The 26,296-nt window shown below is 40.0% G+C and overlaps 1 protein-coding gene across 2 annotated transcripts in view; it reads left to right on the top strand.

Annotated features, from left to right (window-relative positions):
* The window catches only part of FNDC3B (fibronectin type III domain containing 3B), a 198,013-nt gene that overhangs the window by 135,343 nt on the left and 36,374 nt on the right, over positions 1-26,296 (top strand). For both annotated transcript variants that reach the window (XM_054074615.1, XM_054074617.1), the window contains exons 10-21: positions 2,411-2,549; positions 2,885-2,938; positions 10,293-10,417; positions 11,969-12,143; positions 12,690-12,776; positions 15,740-15,878; positions 16,351-16,422; positions 16,879-16,997; positions 17,829-17,934; positions 19,523-19,695; positions 21,840-21,953; positions 24,055-24,204. In XM_054074615.1, the coding sequence (XP_053930590.1) occupies positions 2,411-2,549; positions 2,885-2,938; positions 10,293-10,417; positions 11,969-12,143; positions 12,690-12,776; positions 15,740-15,878; positions 16,351-16,422; positions 16,879-16,997; positions 17,829-17,934; positions 19,523-19,695; positions 21,840-21,953; positions 24,055-24,204 (1,453 nt within the window). The remainder of the gene's footprint in view (positions 1-2,410; positions 2,550-2,884; positions 2,939-10,292; positions 10,418-11,968; positions 12,144-12,689; positions 12,777-15,739; positions 15,879-16,350; positions 16,423-16,878; positions 16,998-17,828; positions 17,935-19,522; positions 19,696-21,839; positions 21,954-24,054; positions 24,205-26,296) is intronic.

The following is a 26,296-nucleotide window of genomic DNA, read 5'->3' as shown; positions in this document are numbered from 1 at the left end:
CAGTTTCTTCAGTAAATACCCCTTGCTTCGTGAAGTAAATCTGCTGTTTTACAGATCATGGTAATTCCAGCATTTATTAAAAAAAAAATATATCACACAGGCCTGTCTTGATATTCTTGGAGCATAATTCTCTTTAATTCTGTAAAGGTATTTTACATGCTTATTAACTATTATAGTTAATAGTTAATTCATTCTCAGTTTTGTTCCCTGATGTTTTTAAATACCATCTGTGGTATTATCTGCTCGTGTTGCATTATTTTAAAGATTGCTTATGAACCAAGGCTTCAAATTCACATCCTGTTCACTTATGCTCAATATCCTTTAAAAAAAAAATCCTTTCACTCCTGTCTATTGTTTCCTTCTGTTTTTCCAGACAAGGGTTGGGTTTGGTGTGCTTTTTCAGATCAAGGCTGCTGCTGTTTGTAAAACCTTAAAGAGCAAACACTTTTGTTTCCGAGTGCTAAAAAAGACCCAACACCAAACTGTGTCTGTCTTGCTCTCATACTATAGGTTCATTTCGGTTTGGTTTTTTAAAGGATACCTCCTAATGGAGCCCTAAAATGAACTTTTCAAGTAGAAGTACAAGATCAGAAGTAACTTCTTGTAAATAAGTAAAAGACCCAGGCTCCCAGGTTGGGCGGTAGTCCCAGCTGTAGCAGCAAATGAATGGTAGTGAGGAAGAGAAGGTTGTAAAACATTGCTGAGCTTCCTGCTGTAAGCAATTGAGCATCACTTTTAAAACAGCAAAGTGGTTGCCATGTGTGGCATGGAGATCTCATGATCTCATGGTGATGGGGGTATTTGCCCACTGTCCTGGCTGACTTCTTTCTCCCTACCTACAGCTCCCTCCATCTTTCTGCAGGTTTGCTGAATTATAGTTTCAGAACGGTTAGCAATAACTTTTATTTAAAAAGAAGTGACTGCCAAATACGAAAGTCAGACTTAAAAAGCAGCAGTATGCATTTGTAGTGGAGGGAACTGACATGGAAAAGGCCAGCTCTTTGCTTTCCATGACAGTTTTTTTTTTTCTTTACTGAAAATGCTCTACGTTTTAATGACTGTGAAAAATAAATCTGTAACTAAAGAAATTTGTGGGGCCAACAGTTACTCGGCAGATCGCCTTGGGTCTCCTTAACCTTGGCAGCATCTCTCAGGGCTTTGTATTCACTCAGAGAAGCTGCCAGGGGTTTCTCCTGTTGTACTGGGCCCTGGGCACCCAGGACCTCCTGGTTTGCTCTGAATCTGCTTTCTGCATTTTGTCAAGCAGCATTGTTTTGGTACCTCCAGAGATGACTGTGCTCAGTATTTAAAAGACCTGCAGAAGATGCTTATTAAGCTCATTTTTGCATATTTTTTTTCTCTGATGGTCTGTATTTGATGCGTAGCTATGCTGATTTCTGGCACACGTATATAGCGCTTGCCAGATGCAGACTAATTAATTGCATTTGTTTTCACTACTGACTGCTAACAGGTGATGGGTAAAGCAGTGCTATAGCAGTTCTTGTGAAACTCCTCCACAAGGTTTGATTCTACGTAGGTGGCCATTGTACATAAATTAATCTTATCTACTGTAAACAAATTTAGAAATTGCCCTTTCTTAAACTCTGCATTCAAGTACACAATAGCTACAGCCAGCTTAGGGGTCATCGTCTGGTCATGGTTTGCACAGTTTTTTTGGAGCAGAAGAATTCCAGTTTGCACTTTTCTTTTGCTGCATGGAAAATGTGAAGGGAAAAAATAACATCATTAATTTTTCAGAGAAAAGCACCTTATGAGGAAGTACTCTAGTACATTGTATTTGCTTTCCCACATTGTTTGGTATTGTATATCCCCCTCTTTGCTGATACATAGAGAATTTGCCTGAAATCAGATTTGCTTTGAAGATTTTTAGTTTCAGAGCACAGTTCCTGAGCTGTGTTAGTGGACTTGTATGAATTAGAACTGAGTGTTGGTACCTGAGCTATGTAGGAGAAGCTTGTACCAATAGAAGAAGACCAGCAGCTACCACCACTGAACAGGGTGCATGTGAATCAAGTGTAAACTGGGAATTAAAGTTCATACCTTCTTTTCATGAGTTCATACTTTCTTTTGTATTGTTAAGAGGATTTTAGCACTGTGTGTGAAAGTCTGGCATTAGGCAAGGAAATAGTGATGAAAAGATGATGATAACTCTGTGGTCAGTGGGAGTATTTGCACAAAACACTGTAATGTTCCTCTTCTGCTGTGATTTTTTCCTTTTGCATACTTATATCGAGTGAAGTAGAATAATAATAGCCACCGGTCTGTGAGAAATCTATCATTAGTGGACGGTATCGTGGATGTTTTGGTAGTCAGCTATTGTGGCTGAGGCAGTGCTGTCTCGTCTCATAACTGTCAGCAAATTTATAACTCATTTGAATATTGTTTCCAGGGTATATGCAATGTACAACTCGGTAAAGGGATCCTGCTCAGAGCCAGTAAGCTTTACCACTCACAGCTCAGCACCAGAGTGTCCTTTCCCACCCAAACCCTCGCACAGGACCAAAAGCTCCTTAACCTTACAATGGAAGGTAGGTAGTGCTTGAATTGGGCATGAAAGCAGTGAAAAATACATTTTACTGACAGTGAGCATAACTGTTGAAAATAATTGAAAGCTGAGACAGTCATTTTTCAGTCAGGAACTTGAACTTGCTGCGTTCTGACAAATCCCTCCCCATGCACTGACTTGACTTTTAAAATGTATGTGTTTCATTATGTCCAGCTTCTTCTCAGTATTCGCTAAGAAGTTGCCAAGCTGTGTGCAAACCCCAGGCTTTGGTTTCACTTAAACTGTAGTCATTTGCCTCAGGGGGGAAGTAGTTTTCTCTTATTCCCCAAATCACCTTTTGTTTATTTTTGTTCATAGGCACCCATTGATAATGGATCAAAAATCACCAGTTACCTTCTAGAGTGGGATGAGGTAAGTAGTACCTAGTTGAAATAAATACATACATAAATGGCACTCAGACTTTACAAGGATTTGCTGAGTAAAGAAAAATTATTAAATCCAGGGGAAAGTAGAAGTAGAGAAATTAAATCCTGATGGCATTAGGTAAAGAGTTGGAAAGGTGAAAGGGGCAGGGAGGGGAAAATTTTTTTGTTCAGTGTATTTTGTGGAGAGACAATGTTCTGCCTCTGTACTCTCAAAATCTTTTTATCACTCGTTTGGTGTAGTTTATTTCTTTTAGCATTGCTTACTATTTAGTTCATTGCGCTGTGTCTTAGTGGTCTGTTTGTGATTCCTCTGGATGCTATCAGGGTGTAGAATAAAACACTTCCTGCCTCAAAGAAGAGACTTCATCTTGCACCCCTCTCTACAGGGTCAAAATAAGTGTCCTTCACATAGTGGCAATTAGTCCCCTTAAGACACAAAAGGAACTAAGTTCTCTGTCCCAAAGATCTTATATTGTTAGTGAGCAGTTTGCTGTCAGGGAGAAGGTCAAAAGCAAGATATGTGGAGCCTTTCCTTGGACCGGGTTCTGGTTGCAAGTCCTCCCTCCATCCCCTAATTCCTCTTTACCTTCCTTCCATTGTGCAAGCCATATTTCTACAGAAAGCATGAGTCACTGAATATCATCTTGAAGGAGAAAATGCATATTGGGTGACAGAAAAGGCTTAAGCAGCACGTAAAGAACAAAAAGATGATGACCTGGGAAATGATTAACGTGAAAGGATGTTAAGTTGTACAGTCTGAGAAACATCTCTTGAGGTTTATTAGTCTAAAAAGAATATTCTAAAGGGAATATTCTGTTATTAATTGTTTTCCTTCATTTCGCTAGTAATGTGTTCCCAGATCACTTTGCTACGTGTTGGACATTTGAAACCACTTACTGTGCAAATATTTATGTGCGGTATCACAGCAAGTGGGAGCTACATGATGGAATGAACTTAAATTAAACAATAATTCCAGAATGGCTTGCTGTCCCTCTCTGCGTAATAGAAGGGGAAGGGTTGTCAGCAAAGAAGAAAAAAGTAAGCGTATCAGGTCTAGGAAAGTAGATGAAAAGGCTTTTCTCCAAAAGGATGGGCCAGGATGATCCTATTACACCTTTTGCGACACCTTGACTGTGTGGTTGTGATCTCTGGTAAGGCTTTGGGTAACTTGGAGCCATGGGAAGATAAAAGCACTGAGCAATGAAGCAGTGGAAAGGTGTACGATTCCAGCCTGCAAAGGTAAGGGAAGCACCAGCAGATCCTGTCGGAAGAAAGACCAACAATAGACCATTAGTACAGTGCAAATACTTTTGATGTTAATGTTGTCCACATGGAGCCTAGTCATGATCTTGGATATATGTCAGGCAATTCTAAAATGCTCTTGCCCTTTAAACCCTTCAATATTGAGCATACACATAGAGTTTTGTCTTCAGAGTTGTTAGGATGTCTGTTTTTCTCAGGGTGGAAGTAGTTTGGTTTAGGTTAGCTCATGTACCAATGGGGGAGATGTCCTGATTCCCTTTGTCTATGTGTTTTGATTACCTTCTCTTCTCAGTAAGCCCTGAAATCTGAGATTCCAGTGGATAGCTAGCCAGTAGACATGAAAGAATAATGGCCACACACAAATGAATTTAGTACATCTCCAGTAGTTTGATGTGACTCCCGATTGAAATGTAGTTGTCTGGTTGTGAGATAGTTAATGCCACAGGTATTGCTTCTCTGATATTTTTTTTCCTCTGATACAATGCAGAAATGCAGTTTTGAGTTGCTGAATCAAAACCTGCTATAAAGACTTATTAAAGAAAAAGTCTGAAAATGCAGGCTGAGTGTGCCTGCATCTGCAGGAGCCTCATCTACCTGCGCTGGCAAGCTCAGCAAGCTGTTCCATTCACTGCTTCGTGTGCCTCTGCAAGTTGTGCTCCAATGCAGGGTGCCATTAGCTACTGGAGCTACAGCACCCAAGTACAAAAGAGAATTCACTTGTAATGTCCTGTACCCTTGCATTTGGTTGTGTAAACTCCCATGTAAGCAAAAGCACCAACTTTATTACAATGTCACACTGTGTCCTCGTGAAATCAAGAAATGAATAAATCAAGAAGTAGAAATAAATACATTAAGAGGAGAACCCTTGCCAGGCAACAGTGAATGCACTGCCAGATCTCAGCTAGAGCAACATTCATTAACTATAGGACACAGAATAAAATATAAACATGGGAAAATCAGTGATCATAGGAAATTAAATTGTGGCTGCAGAGCAGAGGGGGCTTTGCATGAGTGGAGAACATGAAATCTATCCATGGTAAAGTTAAAAAAACACCCTAAAGTGGCAGTTTGCCTTGAAAGGTTGAGTCCCTTCCTAGGGAAGGATAGCATGCGAATGAGCTATGGAAACACAGAAGTGACATATAGGTCCTGGAAAGCTGTTGCGCAAAGGTTGCAGGCTCAGAGTGTGAAGACGAAACTGGCATCAGGCATGGGAGACATGGGGAGTGTGGAGGTGGCCGGGCAAGTGGGTCCAGCTATATCCCAGACATGCTGGCATGTTCCCCCTGAATGGACACTTCTGCTTGAGCCATGCCACACACTCCCACCAAGGGAAGGGCTCTAGCAGCCACTTCGCGCTCCTGCACGTGGATCACAGGGTGTCTGGCTTTGGAGTGATTCAGGTCTTGTAACGCCTCAGACGCTAAACAGTATCTCAACTACTTCCTTCTGGTTTTACAGGGAAAAGTCATCATTTATAGCATCCACAATGCAGCAAGGAGTGTAGGTGGCATTACTTGCATATAAAAAAAATAAAGTCGTTGCTGGATAAAGACAGCAGAAGTGGTGTCTTTTACAGCCCTAGGATTAGGTGGGGTTGTAAAATTGTAACAAGAGGACAGCATCTCATGTGTTCGTGTGGCTGCTGGGGGGAGTCCCATAGGGCTTTAGAACTTTAGAAAACTGAACCTTTGAACTTACAAACCTGAACTGGACAATTGTTGACTTTGTGCCAGGATTAGTTATTCAGGGTAGGCAAAAGGCTAATTGGAGAAAATAGTGTTAAAAATATACAACAGAAAACATCACTGTAAAGAAGGTTGATGCATTTTCCTGATGCCAGTGTTCATCACAATCAGAGAGCTGTAACTGCATTGAAAAATGCCGCTGGCACTGCTGTAAGAATCAAGCCTTTGTTACTAATTAGTTGTGAATTGATCGTTCCGTGATTAAGTGGTAGTAAATAAATGTTTCTCTTATGCGTATGGCTTGTGAGAGTATCCTATTCATTCTCTATGGGAAAGTGCAGGACTGTTCAGAGACAAGAACATCCCTCTCATGCAGTGTGTGTCGCTGTTTTCTGTGTAACTCAAAAGCAGCTTTAATTCTGACCCAGTAAACATCTCATTCTAATTTGCTCAGGAGAGAGATTCATACAAAACTACACTATTTATTGATCTGGTGATAGAGTGTTAATTATCAAGTTTATATATAGATAGAGATAATTTTGTTCTGCCTCAAATTTTAAACTTCTTGAGGCTAACAGAGATGTGTTCATTTATCTTGGTTGACAGTCTGCACCATACATTTCAGTGATGGTCCACCAGATTTTGGATACAGGGAGCTCAATACTCCCGTTTGGACTTGTGCTTGCTCACCTTCCAGCCCCCTAGATCTGTTTGGTGCCAGTGCCACTCCTAGGAGACATACAAGGGGAGACTCATGGATAAAATTGGGGTTTGTGTGTATTTCAGGATTGTTTCATAGGTCTGTTCTGTTTTCTAGATGTTTGTATATATAGAAAATTCAGTCACTTGTACGGGAGCCTGCACAGTCGATGCTTTGCAGAGATATTAGGTTGTGTTACAGTAATTGTTGACAGTTTGCTCCACAGCTTTCTGTCAGATTGGATGTCAGTCTGTTGCTTTTTATTGCCAACGTGAACCAAACACAGAAGTTAATGCTGGCATGGCCTGCAGCAGATTGCCACTTGCCTCTTACTTGCAGATCTGATGCTGGCAGCTTTTCTTCAGTCTTCCATGGTGAAGTCTTACGAAGGGCTCTGCTCTATTTCTGCACCCAGTGCACCTCCAGTGGTCCAGGCCTTCTTTTGTGTTCATTTACGAGGTCTGCTGCAGGGAATGAAATCAAGAAAACCCATTTAAAAATCTCATAATGCTTATCTTAATAAAAGCTATCTCCAGGACAAACTTAAGCACTCTGTTTTGAGTGAGTGTGCTGCTTGAAATACAGCTGAAATAGCAGGCAAAAATCTTAAAAATTGTGTTAAGATGCTGGATTACGGTATCATGCAAATTCTAATGGACTTGTTGAGCTGAATTGTTCTTGTTTCCTCATGTAGACTCTGATAGTCGTCACTGTATGCGTTGTCCTCATGAAGAACAGGGAATCCAGGCTGGAGAAAGCAGGGCTATTGAAGAAGTTGGGCAGTGTTAGCTCTCCCTCTGAAACTTGTGGATTAGAAATATTTGCAGAAATGATACAGTATATTTTAAGCAACTTACGAAACATTATTTAAAGGATTAAAACTCAGATGCCGAGCATACAAAGAATAGGAGAATGATTCTGGGAAAGCTGTAAGACTCTTGGGTGGCAGCCAGTACCAGCCTGCCAGTTGTTCCTGTCTATAATTATGCCAGCATTAGTGCTTTCATAAATCTTGGGAGGGAAAGAGCGGACAGACTATTTCCAGGCTATTAATGCTAGGATAATTAGAAATATCGGCCAGCCTCTCCAATTAGTGCCAATAGAATCCAAAATACCAGCCGGTCTGAGTAATTTGAATACTGGTCGGTCTCTTAGCAAGACTGGAGAATGTACAATACAAGTTCTAGAAGAAAAATAAGTACAGTATCAGAATCTGTACTCTTATAAAGTTGAAGATAATGTAAATGTTTGGCAATCTTTGCAAAGTTTTGACCCATTAGTTGACAAATTGGTGTTTCCTTTGTTCATTGCTCTCAGTTCAGGCATTGGGCTGCAAGTGAGATTTTTTCATTACTTCCATTTTCAGCCAGCCATCGTTGTTTGTCTGTTTGTCAGTCACATGCTCAGCATTTGGTCACTTTGTTCTCTTGGAGGAAAAACATAGGAAAAGTATTAAAGAAATACTATCTTAAGCAGAAAATTTAAAGAGATTAAATATTTTCAAATGGTTTACAAATAATAAAGTCATTAAAGTGTTAGAGAAAAATTAATTTAATGCATCTAAACCCATAAAGAAGAATTTGCATAAAAAAGATCTGTTCTTAGTAGTCTGTACTGATTAATGGATATTTTATGAAAATGCACCTTTACTGATTAGATTTTGTGTAGTTTGGATTTTAATTATGATATTGCTGAGTTTGGAAGTACGATGATGTATTATTCTTGTACAAAAGGAGTTTTATCATATAACTCTGTACTACAGATTTTAAATGTGAAAAAGTTTTCTCGTTTACAAAAAACATTTGCTTTAGGATTCAGGATTCTCTTCCAATTCCTCCCCTTAATTTACTTGAGCCATACAGTGATGTTGCAGCTGGACCAAGTGGGTGAAGTTGAAGATTATGTATAAAACCAAGTTCTAGAACAAGTGTAGGATCACACTGTATAAATAAAAGTAAGCTGTGGCTGTTTGCCAGTGTGCTTAATGTCTCCTCGGTGCCTCCAAATTGCTGTGCTGGAGGTCTGTGAGATCATTTCTATCTCGATAAACACATTTTGGAGATCTACTACAAATGTTTATGGAGTTCTTTCTTCTGTCTTGCAATCTGAGTGAAAGGAGGTAGGAATTGATAGGGTCTAGAGAATGGGACAGTGAGAAATGTATGTCCCAGTTGGGCATTTTTGAAATCTTTAATGATGAAGTGATGTATTGACCATGGAGGAAGAATGGTGCATAGGACAGATGAAGCTGAAGGAGGCAGCAGTAGGTATGGCTGTTGGCCACAATGAGGGGCACCTGTATGAACAATTTTCCTGATAGTTTGCTTAGGTGTAAAAACATTGTATGTTCTGTCAAACTGGTGTATATCAGGTGAAATAAGTAGTCTCATCTATTGGCAGATCTTAATTTTACTGTAAAAAAAAAAAAAAAAAAAAAATTGTATAGACCGGTGCCAAAAATAATGAAAGGCACAGCAGAGCTCTTGCACCAGAAGTTGCACAGATGAGCGTACCTTCATCTCCTGCACCAGTTTGAGCACATGGGTATGCTTTGCTAGGCTTCTCTTCTGGTGTGCTTTGAGGTACTCTGTAATGTTACTGCCCATTTGTTTTGCATTCAGGTTTCAAAATTAAACTTATTTCAACTGCTTCAAATCAGGTAGGTATGACTTAGGTAGAATTGAGCAGTCCAGGCCCTTTTTCCTGAAAGATTTCAAAGTGACCACTTCCCTCATCTGGCATAGGATGAAACCATTTTTTCTTTGTCATCTTGGCGTCTCTGTCCTGCAAAAAGCTCAGCTTTGGTTTTAGTCTAGGGCATAGCAAAGGAGATTGGTTTTGTTTTAAATGTGGTGAGGAGGGAGAGCTTCTGAATGTCCCTGTCCTGGGCTGTGCTGTGTACTTACTGCACTTGAGGGATTTGGGAGCCTGAGAGGTGTCCCAGTAGCCTCTCTTGCTGCTGCCTCATCTTGGCCTTGTCAGGGGTCATCGTCTCTCCAGTCTGCGTAATGCAAAGCTCCCATAAAACATACCTCTGGCATCCGAATTGCTTGAAGTTGTGTGCTTTCTAGTAAATCCTCTGCTCGTAACTTGCTGCTGGCTCCGAGCTGTGGGGTGGGTGTACAACCTGGCGTGTTAAACGCTCCTCCGTGATCAGTGAATCTATTTTGCCCTGGAGGGCATGGGGCTGAGCAGAGGGTTGTACCCGGGCTGGTCCCCTTGGGATGGCAATCGCAGGGTTGGACTGCGGGGAGCGAGAGCCCTCTTGTGGGATGAGTGTTTGTGAAGGACCAAGCAGGGCTCACCCGGGCTTGGAGTGCTTGCAAAACATTTTAGTTGCAGCCTTGCTGTGTGCCTGTGGCTGGGTCGATTTAGAGATTAATTTCACCCTTAATTTGCACACTCTTTTCTTAACAAGTAGGATAAATTGCTTTTCAAGCAGAATGACAGAAACTGTAGATACATTTCGTGAAGATAAGAATACGAAAAGAGGAGGCATCTGACAGCAGACTGGCTGTGTTTCTTTGTTATTTTAGGTGGCGTAGCAATGCTGTCAGTGGGTCCCACACCTTTCTTTGCACAGTGCCTGTATGAAAGCGTCTAATTCTAATATTTAGCATTTCTTTTTAAAATAAAAGCCATGTGACTTTGTTTCATAGCTCTCTGATTACAGATTGCACTCTTTCTAGGGAAAGAGGAACAGTGGTTTCAGAGAATGCTACTTTGGAAGCCAGAAGCACTGCAAGCTGACAAAGCTTTGTCCAGCTTTGGGTTACACCTTCCGATTAGCAGCTCAGAATGACATTGGTACTAGGTAAGTTATGCCAAGGTACTCGCATTCTTGACAAAAAGTGGTATTTGGGAAGTTTAATGATGGATAACAGTGCAAAGAGAGATTTCTAGGGGTTTGTTTGGGTTTTCTCTTTATGGTATTGAGCTCAATGTCTGATATTTTCTGTAATATCTGACATTTGCTGTATTAAAAATGCTTCAGAATAAGTCACCCCTTCCCCGGCGTTGTCATTCACCTTCCAGGAAATTGTCATGTGCCTTCAGCATTCTATTCCTAATACAAAAAGAATACATCTGTTATGTGAAATTCCCACTAGGGACCTCTGTGAACCAAGAAAAACAAGCAAGAGGAAGTAGAGTTGCAGATTTTGAAAGGAATCTTGATATATTTATATTTCTGGTTTAAAGCAAAGCCCTTCTGTCTGTTTTCAGCAATACAGTCCTTTCCTTCTTCAGCAAGACTGGCAGGGCTGGCTGATGGGGTGGGAAAGAAGGATGAGAGAGCCAGGACCAAGAGAGGGCAGGAACACTCGAGGGTTCTGCAAAATGGGTTACAAGTTTTACTTTTCTTTGCATATGAACAGATGCACTCAATTGAAGATGAGAAATCAGACTTATACAACCCTGCGATAACTCCTAGGGAGCAATAAGCTAAAATGTTATGCAGCTCAGGACTAGAGTGTGCCCATAGAGATACTGTGCTGCAAGGGCTCTGCACCTCTGTGCTTGTGGAACCAATGTAGGCCATGAAAAGTTTAGCTGCGAAGAAGCTAAGCATCCAGTGCTCTTGTGTACTCCTTTATTGTCCTCAGCTGAACAGGATCTAGTCATTATTACAAGAAGAACAGAAAAAGAAACACTAGTGGTATATAATTATGTGTCTTGCCAAGAGAGGTTCTGGTATTGTTCTCTCTTCCAAAACATAAACCTTTTACCTGTAGCTTTTGAGAGATATTTTATTCACATTCCTGTATTTTCCCTCCAAGATGTGCTAGGATGGTTCATGCATGTATGGGGGTCCCTTTTGCCAACTTCTTGCAAGATTACTTCCCACTCTTTTGAAGTAATACTTGATCTGGAAAGAGAGAGAGAGAGGGAGAGGGAGACTTGAGCTGCTGAGTGTGATTGGAAGGGAACTGTCAGTTTTGTGCAGACTTCCCAGTTCTGGAATCTTTTGTCTTTGCCAAATTCCAGATTCTTAAAGTATCTTGGGGCACGCTTCTACCCTCTCCCCTATTTTGTTGTTCCCTCTGTCTTATTTTTTTCCTCAGGCTATTCCGGAAGGAATGGATTAAGAGCTATATTTACAGTCAGCTGCTCTGTGTTAATCTAGGAAATAAACACCACCAGCACATGGCTTATTTTGAGTGCTGTCTATAAAAATTATGATACGGGAATGTCATTTAACACTTCGTGCTGCAAAATGGTTTGGTTGGTTGTAATGCTTGTGAACTTGAAATATTTCTCTAAATACACTGAGGTTTGGTTTGGGGTTTTTTGTTTGTATTTTATTATGATTTGTTTTGTTTTGTTTTTTTAATATTCCTCTCTCTGCTTTTCTGTCCCTGCGCAGTGGGTACAGCCAGGAGGTGGTGTGCTACACTGCAGGTAATATTCCTCAGACCCCTTCTGCACCAAGGCTCGTTCGAGCTGGTGTTACATGGATTGCATTGCAATGGAATAAAGTAGAAGGATGTACACCAGAAGAAGTTATTTCCTACACCCTGGAAATTCAGGAAGAAGACAATGTAAGTACCATGTCACCATGAATTATACTGCATTTATTAATTCAAGATCACTGAGAAGATTGTGGATTGCTGCTTTGGAGGATCATTTAGGAATACTTGGCAGGACAGAGCTGTGTGATTAGTTCTGCTTCACAGCAAAATTATGAATTCTTAGCTAACAATATGTACTGCTGTCCACGATTCCTATACCAAGCTTCACAGGAGTCTGTAAGGTATAGGGCAACCTGTCCAGTGCATTTCTCTGTGCCCTGCTCACTGCTGAGTGGTGTGCTTTTGGTCTATCATCTGTCTTGTCTGTTTCTGTAATGTGTTAAGCTGTCATGATGGGTTTGTGCTTATTTTATAGCAAAAGTATATTATTCAGGTCAGTTGCACCATCCTTTTAGAAGGAAAATTATTGTAGCCTTACAGCTTAAAAGTAATAATAATCACTTAATTTTAAATCCCCTTTGCTGTAATGTGTTGTAGCTACAGATTGTAATACAGAGAGCACTTCCTCAGACTTCTTCGTTATGGGAATTTGTTGATTGTTTGGTTTTTTCCTAGGATAGCGTGTTTCACCCAAAGTACACTGGAGAGGAGCAAGCCTGTACTGTGAAGAATCTCAGAAGAAGTACACAGTATAAATTCAGGGTAAGATCTTTTTCCTCTTGTCATTGCATAGTATTTCCTGTGCTATTTTTTTTCAGGCACTGAAGGGACCCTTTATTACTACCTGAAAAGTTGAGCTGTCAACTACAAATTTATTTTATACTACGACCTAATAGATTTAACTAAAGCTGCGTTTTTACTGTTAGTACAGAAAATGCCCATTGCTCAGACTTTTTGAAGCGGGCATGGTTCTTGGTACTATGTATGGTCAGGTATGATCTTGTAAAATGTGGCTCAGGGCCTGCAGTGGATGTAGTCAGCTGCTTTGCTCCCCAAAAACCTGATCCGTGGTCACAAAACCAAACTCACTTCCGCACAATGGAGATAGTGCTGTAAGGAGCCCAGCAAGCACAGTTTCATTCCCCAGTTCAGGGGTCTATCTTCCCTTGACGTACAGAAGTTGAAGCTTTTCCATCTCATACGTACACATGATTGGCTTTGGAGTTGTTTTTTTTTTAGCAAGTATTGGTATCTCCTGCTCTGTGGGTTCTCCTACATACAGATTCCCCAAGAGAGGTGCTCTGAAGTCATCTTAGAGTCACAAAATTCAGACTTGCTTTTTCTGAAGCCATCAAGTGCAACACAAGTGCCAGGTGCTGCTGTTGAGAAGACGACTGTTTTTTACCAGGTGGCTGTGGTGCAGCTGTCCATCCATCCCTGCAGGCAGGCTGTTTGCTGTAGAGACAGGAGCCGAGTGGGGCTCCATGAGGTGGCATTTGGCCATGTCATCGAGAGCACTGTCATCCCCCCAAGAAATGCCGAGGAGCTCTCTGTAAAGCCAGTGCCTGCAATGTTCACGCGTTGCCAAGCAGAGACAGTATCTGGAAGCAGCTTTGTGTCATTTGTAAACAGGGTATGGAGAAGAGGGATGCCATCAATTTGTATCGATTAAAAAACATTTGGTTTCTGTAGGTCTTAGTATATTCAAGAACAACAAAAAAAAGACCCTTCACCCAAAGCCTCATTTAAATCCTTAAAAACAACTTTGCATATGTTCCTTTATGGGACAGAAGATCTTGTGAAGTTGCATGAAAGACTACCCAGAGAGTCACAAAGTTCTTGCTGTACATTTTAGTTTAGCATTGTCAAAGCTGCTTCTCTGCACCTCTGCTTTCTAATTAGACATGAATTTTACAAAACTGGGTTGATATCGGAGCAAACTTGTAGCCTTGTGTCTCCGTCTATGAGCGCAAGTCTGATCTTACTCAAAACTAAAACATGTCCTCGTTGCATGCACACTAACATTAATTAGCTACAGAACTTGGGGAAGGTTCTGCAAAATTATAAAAGAGACAAATGCAAGCACAAACACCCTAGGATCATAGCAGTGTTTTAAAAATTGTGATGGGGGCTGTCTGGCGAGTTCTAGGTGTGTCTTTGAACCTCGCCAAAAAGTTGCTCTTTGGAGAACCCCTTTAGTAATAAAGGATTAAGGGGGAAATCTAATCTATGACACACACTATGTGCTTACAGAGGAGACACCTTGATAACGTTTTTCATCAAATAAAGGTTGGTTAATTAAAGTGGCAATGGTAGTGTAATACACTGCTGTAAAGGCATTTCTTCAGTACCAAGTGAGGGTTTGAAACACAAGGGCAAAATGACACCAAACACAACACAACAAGGTGCAGAAAGTTCATTATCTGAAGTGTTTGGCATGTCAGCAGAGAAGGGAGTCACTAATAGCTGTTTCTAGCAATGTTTGCTATTTAATAGTTTTGTCAGTGACCTGGAAAGAAAGAAAGTTTTGTTTTTATTCCCAGTTAGAGGATGGGGGGCCTCTATGTTTGGGAAGCCATGGCTTTCAGTGTTGAAGATCCTGCTTGAACAATCAATTTAAAACAAATTTTTCACTTCCTACCAGTCTACTGCAATCTTTAGCTGTGTAAATAAGGGAATTTATAAATGTTGCATTAGCTTTATACTTCACGCTGATCTCCTAGAGCTGCTGCTGGGATGTTTGCCTAGCTTATGTATCCGCTGTTGATGGCAAGATGTCTTAAATTGGGTAGTAGTCAGAAACCAAGAGATGATACACAGGAGTCGATAGTGGCTTTAGTGACTTGTTTAAATAAGCATATGAGCTAGAAAACCTCAGGTTTTTTTTTGGCCTTAAAAATTGCAAATTGTTTTCCTCCGATGCTTGTGTTGGAAGAGAGAATAGAAATGACTGCTCCTGAGAATAACAGAGGTTCCCAAGTGGAAAAGTTCCAGCTAGCTTATATTTACTTATAAAAATTAGCAATTTTAATAAATATTTAATTACTTGCTTCCTGGGCAGCAGATCTATATCCCAGAGCCTAGTATGAACTAATACAGATCGCAGCAGCTACAAAGTGTTGGACCTTTTGGAATTACTTGTACAATCCTGACCTGCTCAGTCTCTTGGGCAGGTCCTTATGTCTCTCTTAGATTAGCAACCTTCTCCCTGAAGTCGGCAGAAGGTGTTCTTGAGTAGACGCAAAGGATTTGGCTGAGAAAGTTTTCTTGGTGCACATCCTTCTCATTTCAGTGACTGTAGATTACACATTTCCTGTTTGCTTGTCATGGTACTTAAGCTTTTAATCATGTGATTGCTGATATTCAGAACTAATTTGTTTTAAATTGTTTGAAATGCTTCCGAAACAAAAATATGATTGTTGTTGTTATCGTTTTCATCTTTTGTGAGTAAATAACTGCAAGTTACTATGTGACTTTGTTTTAAAGGGAAAAACAGCAGTGCTTTTATCTTAAATATGTCATGGTCTAGTGGGGGGGTGGAAATCAATGTGATTTGTAAAGAAACAACGTGACAATACCTGTTATTAGAATCCCCACACACTCTGGGATGTGACGTGCTTTCCAGTTTAATGGTATTTGTGCAATTACTAAATCAAGTCTCACGCGGAACTGTCAGAAAAGCAGTTACAGTAAACAACGGTAAACGTCTTGTGGTTTCATTTCAGCTCTTTGCTTCTAACGTGGAAGGAAAGAGTTCTCCCAGCGAAGTGTTGGTCTGTACAACAAGCCCAGACAGGCCAGGACCTCCAACCAGACCTGTTATTAAGGGGCCAATAACATCTCATGGCTTTAGTGTAAAGTGGGGTAAGCCAGTACAGTTTGTCAAATAAAATTATGTAAATATGTATTAGCAATTAAATTTTTCATGCTGCTTCTCCGTCTAAAGTTCAACATGTTTGGAGAGCTTGACAACTTAATTTTTGTAATATTCTAAAAGATGTGTAGAGGTACTTGTTTTCAGAATAAAAAATGCTTGTTTTTATTGACTAGCTTAGACTGAAGTGCATCTTCAGACTTTTCACCTTCTATTTCGTCTCCCATTGCAGCAGCATCCGTGTGCTTCCTTTATCCATGGAGCAAGCCTCCATATTGCATCTTTTCCAATGCTTCTCCATACTTCTTGTTTGTGGCATCATTATCCAGCTGCCTTATTCTGATTAATGCTGATAGCTAGCTTCTGCTACCCAATTTGCTATCAATTCCTTGGCGCAGGTTATGAGGGGGAGTCTATTTTGCTCTTAATTTGGATTTACTAACAACTTGACTTATTTTTCAGATCCTCCACAGGATAATGGTGGTTCAGAAATCTTAAAGTATCTGTTAGAGATTTCTCAAGGAAGTCCAGAAGGTAAACTTGAAAAAAAAACGTCTCCATTTCAATCCATTATAGCTACTATAAAGAATTAGTGATCCTCTGGGGCAGCACATACAATTAATATACTTGCAGCCTTAAAAATTGCAGGATTCCTGGGAGAGTTTGGGTTGGGTTTTGGGGAATTTTTGTTCTGTTTTTTAAGTGTGCTCTTTTTCTGTAATACTGGTGAAATTTTAGGTTATATGGCTGAACCTATTGTTTGGTTTTATTTTTTTAGTAAATTTTAGAAATATTCATATTTGTAAGTATTTATATTTGTATTTGTGCATGTATGACTTTAAGTGGGAATAACATTCATAGTCATATTAACACTAGTCACCTGAAAAAGACAATTTGTGGAAGACCACACTAAGGGTTTTCTTTCCTCTTAGATGCTAAAAAGCTTCTTGCAATATAATTCTTCGAATTTGGCTTTATCTTATTTTCTAGCAAATCAGTGGGAAGTGGCATACAGTGGATCGGCCACAGAATATACCTTTACTCACTTGAAGCCAGGCACTTTGTATAAACTCCGGGCATGCTGTATCAGCACTGGCGGACACAGTCAGGTAAGTGTTATTTAACTATAAGGAGTTTTGGGGTTATATTTTTCAGAGATGGATCTGCTGTTTTTAGTAAAAGATACTGCTTAAAAAGAAGGTGAATATTTTTCCCGTAGCATACTAAAGCTATTCAAATTGAAGTTCATCTCATGTTGCAAGTTGGTGAATTTTAGAAGACTTCTATGTGTATTTGATGGGGGGGGCGATTCAGGCAAACCGCAATTTAGTGGATTTTATTTCAAAACCAGTCTGCAGGTGTTTATACTTGTGCTAGAAAAGACCATTGTATTTGTCTGATCTTGTCCCTCGCTTGAGAAAGAGAACAGACTTGCATGTACATGAGCCCTTACTGACCAGTGCTAGTGAGTGAAGCTGCTGTAGGGGTAGTGTGTTGTAACAGTTAATTACCTCTCCTGTAGCTGAATTCTTCATTAAATTCTTGTGTTTCATTTTCCAGTCCCTGATTCCTGTCATTCCTTTCTTTGTTTTAAACTCATTTCAGTACCTACACTTTTATTACTCCTGCTTTGGTTTTTATTATGACTAATAGAGTACATTAGACTTTGATATTTTAGAAACAGGGAAATTAAAATAAAGAGCCCCACGACATTAGCCATCAAAGTTTCTTGTGCTACAGTTGTGAGTGTGCTGACAAAGAACTCTATTAATAGTATTTTTAAGTAACATGCTTCATAGCATCTCCTGTCCCTTATTGTTTTATACATTTCTATTAGGTGGTGGGTGTAGAAAACAGTCTCTTGTGCCACTTTCTAATCATGCCTAGCTTTGTTGCTGGTAGTCATACCAGAGAGCTAACTTCAGCTGCTTCTCTTCCAGTGTTCTGAAAGTTTACCTGTCCGTACACTGAGTGTTGCACCAGGTCCCTGTCGGCCACCAAGAGTTTTGGGGAAGCCGAAGCACAAAGAAGTACAGCTACAATGGGGTAAGCCATTGGACAATGTCCCTACTGAATAGCTTTGATGTGATTGTTAGTTGCTAATCTTTCCTTAGCTTTATTTTTTTTTTTTTTCCCGTTGCTTGGCCTTGTGAAAAGTACAAAGCAAAGTCAGGTAAAGCCTGTGCAAATCATAAGTGCAGCTTCTCTTTGACTGCTGTGGCTCTGTGTTGGGTTTCTGAACTTAGCTGTCTCCGGCTGTTCTTTAAGCCTGATAATTTGCTCCCATTTTTGCATTAGTTAGGACCTGTCTCTGTCAGGACTATAAAGTATCAGCTATATTAGAATATCTATCCTTTTATTGCAAAAACATTGTATAATTCAAGATATTTTTTTATTCCTTTGCAATATTGACTTAACAGAAGTGTTTGCTGCTTCCAGTGTAGGGGTTCTCTCAGCAATTTGAGTTAGAACATATTGAGGCTTTTGTGTGGCATTTAAACCCTGATCCACAGTATAACACACAGCCCACTGGATATCTGTAATTTTGCAAAGGTATTTGGACCATGGACAAGACAAGAAACTTCTGAAATGTGCATTTTTCAGAATGCAGGGTACATGTCAGTATGCAACACAATTTCTCTTTATTATAATCTTGCAGCATCCAGGATTCTTTGTGGCATGGTTTGTTAAGCTAAATTCTATACCCTTACCGTTTCTAACTGACAAATGTATCTCAAAACCAGCATAAAAGTTCACCTGTGCATCCAGGATACCGTGTTGTTTCTTGGGAAACTGTACCCCGTATGGTGGAGCACTGCATTTCAGAGCCACAGGCACATTGATTCTGTGGTACTGACTGGTAATATAACATGCAAGTATTATCAGATACATTGCTTTGATGGGTGAAAAGCTGTTGACAACAAAACACATACGGGCACAGAAAACAAACTCAGTTTCCCAAAAAGTTATTCCAAGTGAAGCGCAGTGTTTAGGCTGTTGTACGGAGGTTCAGAATCTCATAAACATTTGCAGTGTGACTAATAAAGTTAGAGGATGGCAGTTGATCATATTTTTATTGGGTGTTCATGAGGCTTTGCCAGAAATCCCATCTATAAGTAGTAGTTTTGGAGTGTATGTCACCCCGTCTGTGTCCAGCCATAGCCAGCGGCCAAGACTGGGTCAGACAGCCACTACATGCCTCCTAATTTCTGTCTGATACCCAGAAAGGGTGTATTCAGCACTGGTTCCATTCTTTGTGCAGCTTTCTATACCTTTTCTCCTGCCTCAGTGATCAATTGTTTTGTGTGCAATACCACCTTTGATACCAGGGGACAGAAGCTGAGACAAGACTTTCCAGGGGAAAAGATTATTGTCTTGGGTGAGCCGTCGCTCTTCCATGTGATGGTATGACCTGTGAATGTTTGGAGTTAAGAGTAATTTTATTGATTTGCTTTTAAAACATCAGTCGTATCCTTGTCTGAGATATTTCAGGGGAGGCATCTGTCAAAGAGGGAAGTCATCGCTGATAGTTTGTGTGTTTCTGTGTGTTTGTACGTCTGTGGTATGTGAAGGGAAAAATTAATCTTCCTGGCGCATGTCCTTATGTTACTGATGAACTCTGTTTTCTTTCTAGATGTCCCTCCCTCAGAAAGTGGCTGTCCTGTCTCAGAATATAGCGTAGAAATGACAGAACCCGAGGAAGTTGTTTCTGAAGTGTATCATGGTCCTGATCTGGAGTGCACCGTCAGCAATCTCCTTCCTGGAGCAACGTATCAGTTCAGAGTGAGAGCTTTGAATGATGGCGGGGTACGTGCAGCGTGCTTTGGCTTTTTCTTGCTGCAGGTGGTACCATGCCTAAGATGGGTGGTGCTGGGAAGTGATTGTCTTGGTGCTGGTGGTCAGAGAGATGAAAGGGAGATGGGAAAGAGAAAATAATGTGAGAAATACTGAAAGGAACTTTTGAAGAAGAGTGGGGGTTTTGAATCTGGTACTCTTTAAAAGGAGATTTACTAATATGACTGACCAAAATGTACAAAATTCCTGCTAACAGTTGTATCTGCTTGCAAGGAGGAATCTGTTTATTCCCCTTCCACTGTATCCCTTTTTTTTTTTTTTTTTGAATCTTTGATGTAAAAACAAACACTGAAATTTCACACAGGTGTTGATATGTTTTGAGGAAAATATTCTTGGTTTTTTGTCTTAATTTGAAAAAATACATGATTTATAGGTTTGATTTTTTTTCTTTATGTGATTTCCTTGGAAGATGTGCTTTCCCAAATATATGAGATTCTGTCTGATGTCCATGGAGGTCTGCTGAAAGGCCCTGTTGTTTCAGTGAGGTTTGGATTGGTTCTGCTGGCTTCGTAAGAGCATCTTTCCAACAATTTTTTTATAAAGGCAGTTCCATGAACAGTACATACATATTGATGTGTGAGTTTCCAAGAAATATTGATGACAAACATAATGTAAAGGTTTAAAGTTATTCACTTGCAGGAAGAAATTCTGTTAAAGCTTAGCTTAGGTAAAATATGCAAGACTGTTAAGCTGTTTTGTCTTAAAAATATTCACTATTTTATTTTTGTGAAAAAAAAATTAACTACACATGAAGAGATTGGATTAGTTTGTTGAAATGGAAACAGTTGCCTACCTGGTGGCTTTGGATATATAATATCATAACTTATTTTTTTCATTCTTCTTTTTTTTTTCTTCCCCCCCTCCCAGTCTTTTTGGCAAAACAGTTTTTAAAGTTGCAAAGCATTTCTAGTCTCCCCCTTTGTTAAATGAGAGAACTGGGTTTGGTTTAATTTTTTTTTTTGCCAGATGAAGAATGGAGGTGGGGGTGTTCATTTACAGATGCCAACACCTTTCTTCCTCCTGTTAGGTAAAGAAAACAGCAGAGAATTTTTGAAGTATGCATTCTTTGTAATTCAAAGCAAGCCATCCGTGTTAGACTTTCTCGATTGTGGATACTGACACATGCCTGTGGAGAGGTTTTCTGGGGTTCATAATTTCAGTGTTATTCATCCTTTGTAGTGGCTAATTTTTTTCATACTTGCTAGTATTGTATTCCAAAATAAGTAAATATCAGTGATTTTCCTCTAATTGCTTCCAGTGAAGTTCCTTTGTTCTGGAGAATGATTTCGAATTAGTTTGGGGATGCGCTGAACAAACTTCATTGTCCCACTCAGCTGCCCTCAAAGAGGCTATTTTCTGCCATTTTCTCTCTCCTGTCCTTGCACTGCTGGCTGAAGCCAGTTTTCAAGACTCTCGATATTTGACTTTTGCTAATAATACATTTAAATTATTCTCCTACCATGCGCTGAAAAGTTGTCTGAGTAGTTGGCTTAGCTGCCTGTGGAGCTAAGCTATACGCAGCCTGTGTACAGCATGCCCCTGCACGTTGAACTCTGCTGTTGGAAACCCATGCTGGGCTCCATCATGTGCTATCCTTTTATAATTAACATGTGGCAGACATTTTATCTAAAAGAAGCTGGATTTGAACTCCAATATGTGCTTTACTGTTGCTGTGCTCCTCATATCCACAAGAGGAAGGCAGTTGTGCTGGGCTGTGGCACAGAAATGTGAACATATTCCTTTAAGGTAAGGTAGAGGGACAGACATTGTTCCTCAGTTGCTCTGTTGCTGAATGCACACTCTCACTCCTGGGTAAACTGGAGGTGGTTCACACTTTCACAGGCACTCACCACCGCACAGGAGGGTGTACGTGCTGTCTGCTCATACCTGAACTTACCTCACATTTTAACTTCACAGTAATTTACGTGGTCTCATAGTGAATCCTGATGTTTGGTGCAGAGTATCAGAAACCTGATCTTTCTTAGAGAAAGTTTATTACATTGAAAAAGTTTGTGTGCTGTTTTTCGAAATCCTTTGAGGAACATTAGATGGTGTATGCTTATATATTAATGTACAGGCATCTTGTTCCCCTCTAGTATGGGCCATATTCAGAAGCTACAGAAGTCACTACAGCAGCAGGACCACCTGGCCAGTGCAGAGCACCTTCTCTCTCCTTTCTGTCCGACACACGTGTACTTGTAAGCTGGGAGGTAAGTCAGGTGCTTGTTTAATTTCTGTCTCGCTTATCCAAACTGATATGGGCATCACAAAACTTGAAAGCTAGATTGAGAGCTGCTCATTGTTTCGGAACTTTTTTTGTGCAAGAAAACTCTATACAGAAACTCTTCTGTGCTAGAAAATCATCTTTTCTACTTTTCTCTTTGAAGAATTTCATAAAATTGATCACGAGTCATTTGGACGAGGATTCAGACCTGAGACCTCCTACACTGGCGTCAGATGATAGAGCACTGGTCGGGTGGAAGTGTTCTCTGCAGGCTTTTAGCATGTCAGAGTGTCGTGGGATGGAATTGTGAAGGCAAATATTTGATGTTGGGCTCAAGCTGGAGCCTCTGATATGAAATTAACTCAGCACGAATGCTTACGATGTAGTTTTTCTTTTCTCAAAAAATTGTTTGTCTCTTCCCCAAATATTTACTTTTATTTTAGTTTGTGTGTGTTCCTTCTCTGTTCTCCAGGATCTTAGAGACTGGACTCTTAAAACAAGCCTTAGCTGAAATGCTGAGGAGTTGATTGATGTCATTGCAAAAAAAAAAAAAAAGATGATGTGTAATTAAGGCAGAAAGGAAAGAATGTTGTCAGAAATAACACTGTGATATGGAGCAGTGGGGCTATATTCTGTCAACAGAATTGCTTTGAAAACCCTGTAGCCATTCTAGCCCTGTATCTGTCAGGTCTCTCCCCAAAAGGATGCCCCTGTTGAGAAAGAAGTTATTAACGTTCATGAGATGCTCAAATAAATTGATTGTGCTACCTACATATCTCAGTACAAATATAATCTGAGTTGAATTTTATAATGAAACGTGTGCCTTGGAGGTATTCATTAATATTTCTTGCAACGTTTTGTGACACCACGCTAGAAGTTGCACTAAACTTCTAAATGTTACCTTTTAAATGACTGTATAGACAGCCGTTTGCTCTCCCCAACTGAGAGTGAATACAGCAGTGTTTCTGGTAGTCTCTGTATTTATATGCAGGTTATATTTGTTTATTCTAGCTAAAAATGAAGCTGTGGAAGGAGGAATGTGGTTTGCAGTGGTTATGTTTTCTTAAAAAGTCTATCATTTTTTTGGCTGTTAGAATACGAAGGAAAAACAGCGGAGGACTGGAGACTGGACTAGAGAGCACGCTGCTGTGCCTACTCTGCATTTTACTTAGTTTTAGAACACTGGCTTGGCAGTTATGAATGCCCCTACTAAAGGTGCTGTAAGCTCGGAGACAGAACTGGAGAAGCCCATGTGCGGGGTGGTCCTTGTGACATGCAGCAGTGCTCTGGATCTTTTTACTGGAAATGATGCATTCCATGCTGTTATCACAGAGTCTTGGTCATATCCTAGACCGTACTTCTGCACATGGAGCAGTTTCGGTACAGTTCTAGGTAGTTCTGTTAAAAACACAAACTATTTTGTTCTGAGAGCTGTGCTGTTATGCCTGCACTAGGCCATCTCCAGAAAATTCGGGTATTCATTCCACGTTCCCTTAGGGCTTTGGGATCATAAACGGATTGCTGAGGACATCTGGATCCTGTAGGAGTCTTTTTGTGGATGTTAACATACCCAGATCCACACTGCCATGTCCCATCCTGGAACCATTAGCTTGATGGGTGACTTTGACTGAAAATCGCCCATGACCACCATTGCAGAGGTCGTTCTTTTCTCAGTAACATGAGTACCTCGTTCAGGCTTGAAGGCTAGCTCTTCCCGAGCTGTGTTTTGATCACTCGAGTAGCCTAGGCTAGATTGATGCTTTTTTGTGTTCTCTGCGGGTATGCTTCTGCCAAGCCAATGTAGAGAGAATTTATTCCTGAGCGTCCTGTTGTAAAGCAAAGTAGCTGCATACACTTTCTCTTTTCTCTGCATTTCTACCAAGTAATTTTTGTACTGAATTGGCCTGCTTGAGTAATATAATATGGAACACTAACTCAGTGCATTTCCATTTGCTGAAGTAATTGTGTATTAATTTAAAAATAAAGGTTGGGTTTTTTTCCTGATGTACTTTATTCCGTACCCAGTGAAACATGGAGATCTGAAGTGCTTATTTCTGAATTGAACCGCATAAATATTTGTGTTACAGAGTCCTGAATGTTCTGGTGCTGACATCTCTGAATACAGGTTAGAGTGGGGAGAAAATGAGGAATCTCTACAACTCGCATATAACGGCATAGATACCTGTTTTGAAATAAGTGAATTGTCAGCAGCAGCACATTACTGCTGTAGGCTACAGGTATGGAAGTGGGGAGGTTTTGCATGCATTGCTATCTAAAATGTGAACAGTTTCTTTACACTGTTTGGTTGGGGTTTTTTTATCATTAGCCTCTGTGAAGTTATGTATCCTCTAAATCAGAAGCAATGTATGTTTATTTTAAATAATGCAGACTGTTGCCATGTAACTGAAGAGTTTAGATTCTGCTCAACACAAAGTGATAAACAAGGGAGTTGGTATAACTTTCAGGTCTCAAATTGCTCTCATGTATCATATGGGGTTTTTTTGGTGAATAATGCTTTTAACAGCCACTTTGCCCTCTGATGTTAAAACTAAATGCTAATGTTTTAGACCATTTTAAAAAATAAATCATTTTTCTTGGTAAAGAGGTGTAGATAACATCTACCTCCCAACTGGATCTTGGAAGATTCCCCTAGCTTAAATAATAAACTCCAACATCTGTTTCATTTATCAAGTAAAGCAAACCAGCTGAGTAGATTCCAATGTATATAGGAGATGGTAGCTGCCATTACCATTTTCTCTTGATTTGTAAGATTGGATCTCACATAGTGTCTCTACATGATTTATTTTTCTTTGATCTATTTCTCTCCTATTATTTGCAGTAAAAAGTAAAATTTAAAATATTTCTTTTGTATATATGTGAAAATAAAAATACAGCACTTTTTCTCCTATGTCTCCACTGAAAATAAATGAAAGTAAAGTAAATTGGAGTGAAGTAAAAATATTTTTGCCCAAGACACTCTTCCACAAGATTTATTTGTATGTAAGGCAGAATACCACCAATAATCCAACCAAAAGTTCACATAAGCACCCAGCTGGCAATGTGTGGACCACCCAGGGTGGTTTCTTTGATCAGGGACAGCATGCTTATGTTGAGTGTTTCCTTCTTATAAGGGTTTTTTTTTAACAGGACATGGAATTTTTTTATTTATTTTTTAACAAAGTAGCTTTTGAGCAGTGGGCCAGCAGCCACGGAGCTCGGCCCCGCACCTCTACCTACACTCAACTGTATTTTCAGACTTGGTCATAGCTGGCTGTGTACCTTGCACTGGCACTGTTGGGAAAGGCAAATTGAAAGAGTATGTGAGAGTGGCTTGGAAGTATGATCCAGAGAGTGCCTCTTTTTTGTTCAAGAGGGAAATCATTCAGCATCCGCTGGGCAGGGAGGAGCCCGTGAGACCACTTCTGTGGTGAGCTGAAGAGAGATCAAAGAGATTTCAATGTTAAAAATGGAAGCAGCCAGTTGTATAGCATCTTTGATTTCAAGTGGGTGTTCATTTTAAAATATGTGCCACAAAAATGTTGCACAAATCTACTCAGTTTTTAACACAGCCAATATAATTTAATCCATAGGCAGAGGTCAAATGAAATGCACGACAGCAACAAGACATTTTATTGAAGTCCATCGGTGATCCATGCATTACTTTCTAGCGGGCTTCATCCTCTAGATCTCATCTGGGTAAAAAAAGTATGTGTAGCAGACAAAGAAGGAAAGTGAAATAGCATCGGAACTTTTAGTCTTTTTTTAAAAAACAAAAGGGAGAGCTGTTTTTCTTATATGTTAGCAGCTTTAACAGAAATATCTTTCTTTTACTTTTTAAAAGTAAGTATTCCCCAAACTACATTTACTCTGCTTTCTAATTAACACGCACTATTGCTATCTCAATCTACAGTAATGCAGTAAAAGGAAAGAATTGAGGAATTGGGCATATGTAACTGCAGGGCAGACAATTTGTCTTTAATGTTGCTCAGCGTTTTTCATGTAATGAATATTCTTGAAAACAATTGTGGCTTCTGCGAAGGGAAAGATTGTGTCATTTGGGGGTGGGGAGCATCTAGGAAGGAAAGAAGAATGAAATTCCCGTCAGTTCTGATGATGAGATTGTCCAATAAAGCAGTTGAAAGCACCACTAAAAATAAGTCGCTTGGAGCAAGATGCAGATTGCCAAACACTGGTTTAGAGGCAAGACAAATGATATCATTGGCAGACCACAAAACAAGGCTCACTTTTAACAGCTCTAGGAGTGCTTCACTAAATAGAAGATGTCCCTGGAGCAGGATTTGTTTTGAAGGGCTTTTTAAAGGCTGGCAA

The sequence above is a fragment of the Cuculus canorus genome, chromosome 9, assembly GCF_017976375.1.
Source record: "Cuculus canorus isolate bCucCan1 chromosome 9, bCucCan1.pri, whole genome shotgun sequence".
NCBI classification, from domain to species: Eukaryota; Metazoa; Chordata; class Aves; order Cuculiformes; family Cuculidae; genus Cuculus; species Cuculus canorus.
Note: the sequence above shows the minus strand (reverse complement) of the source record. Positions and strands in the feature narration are given on the sequence as shown.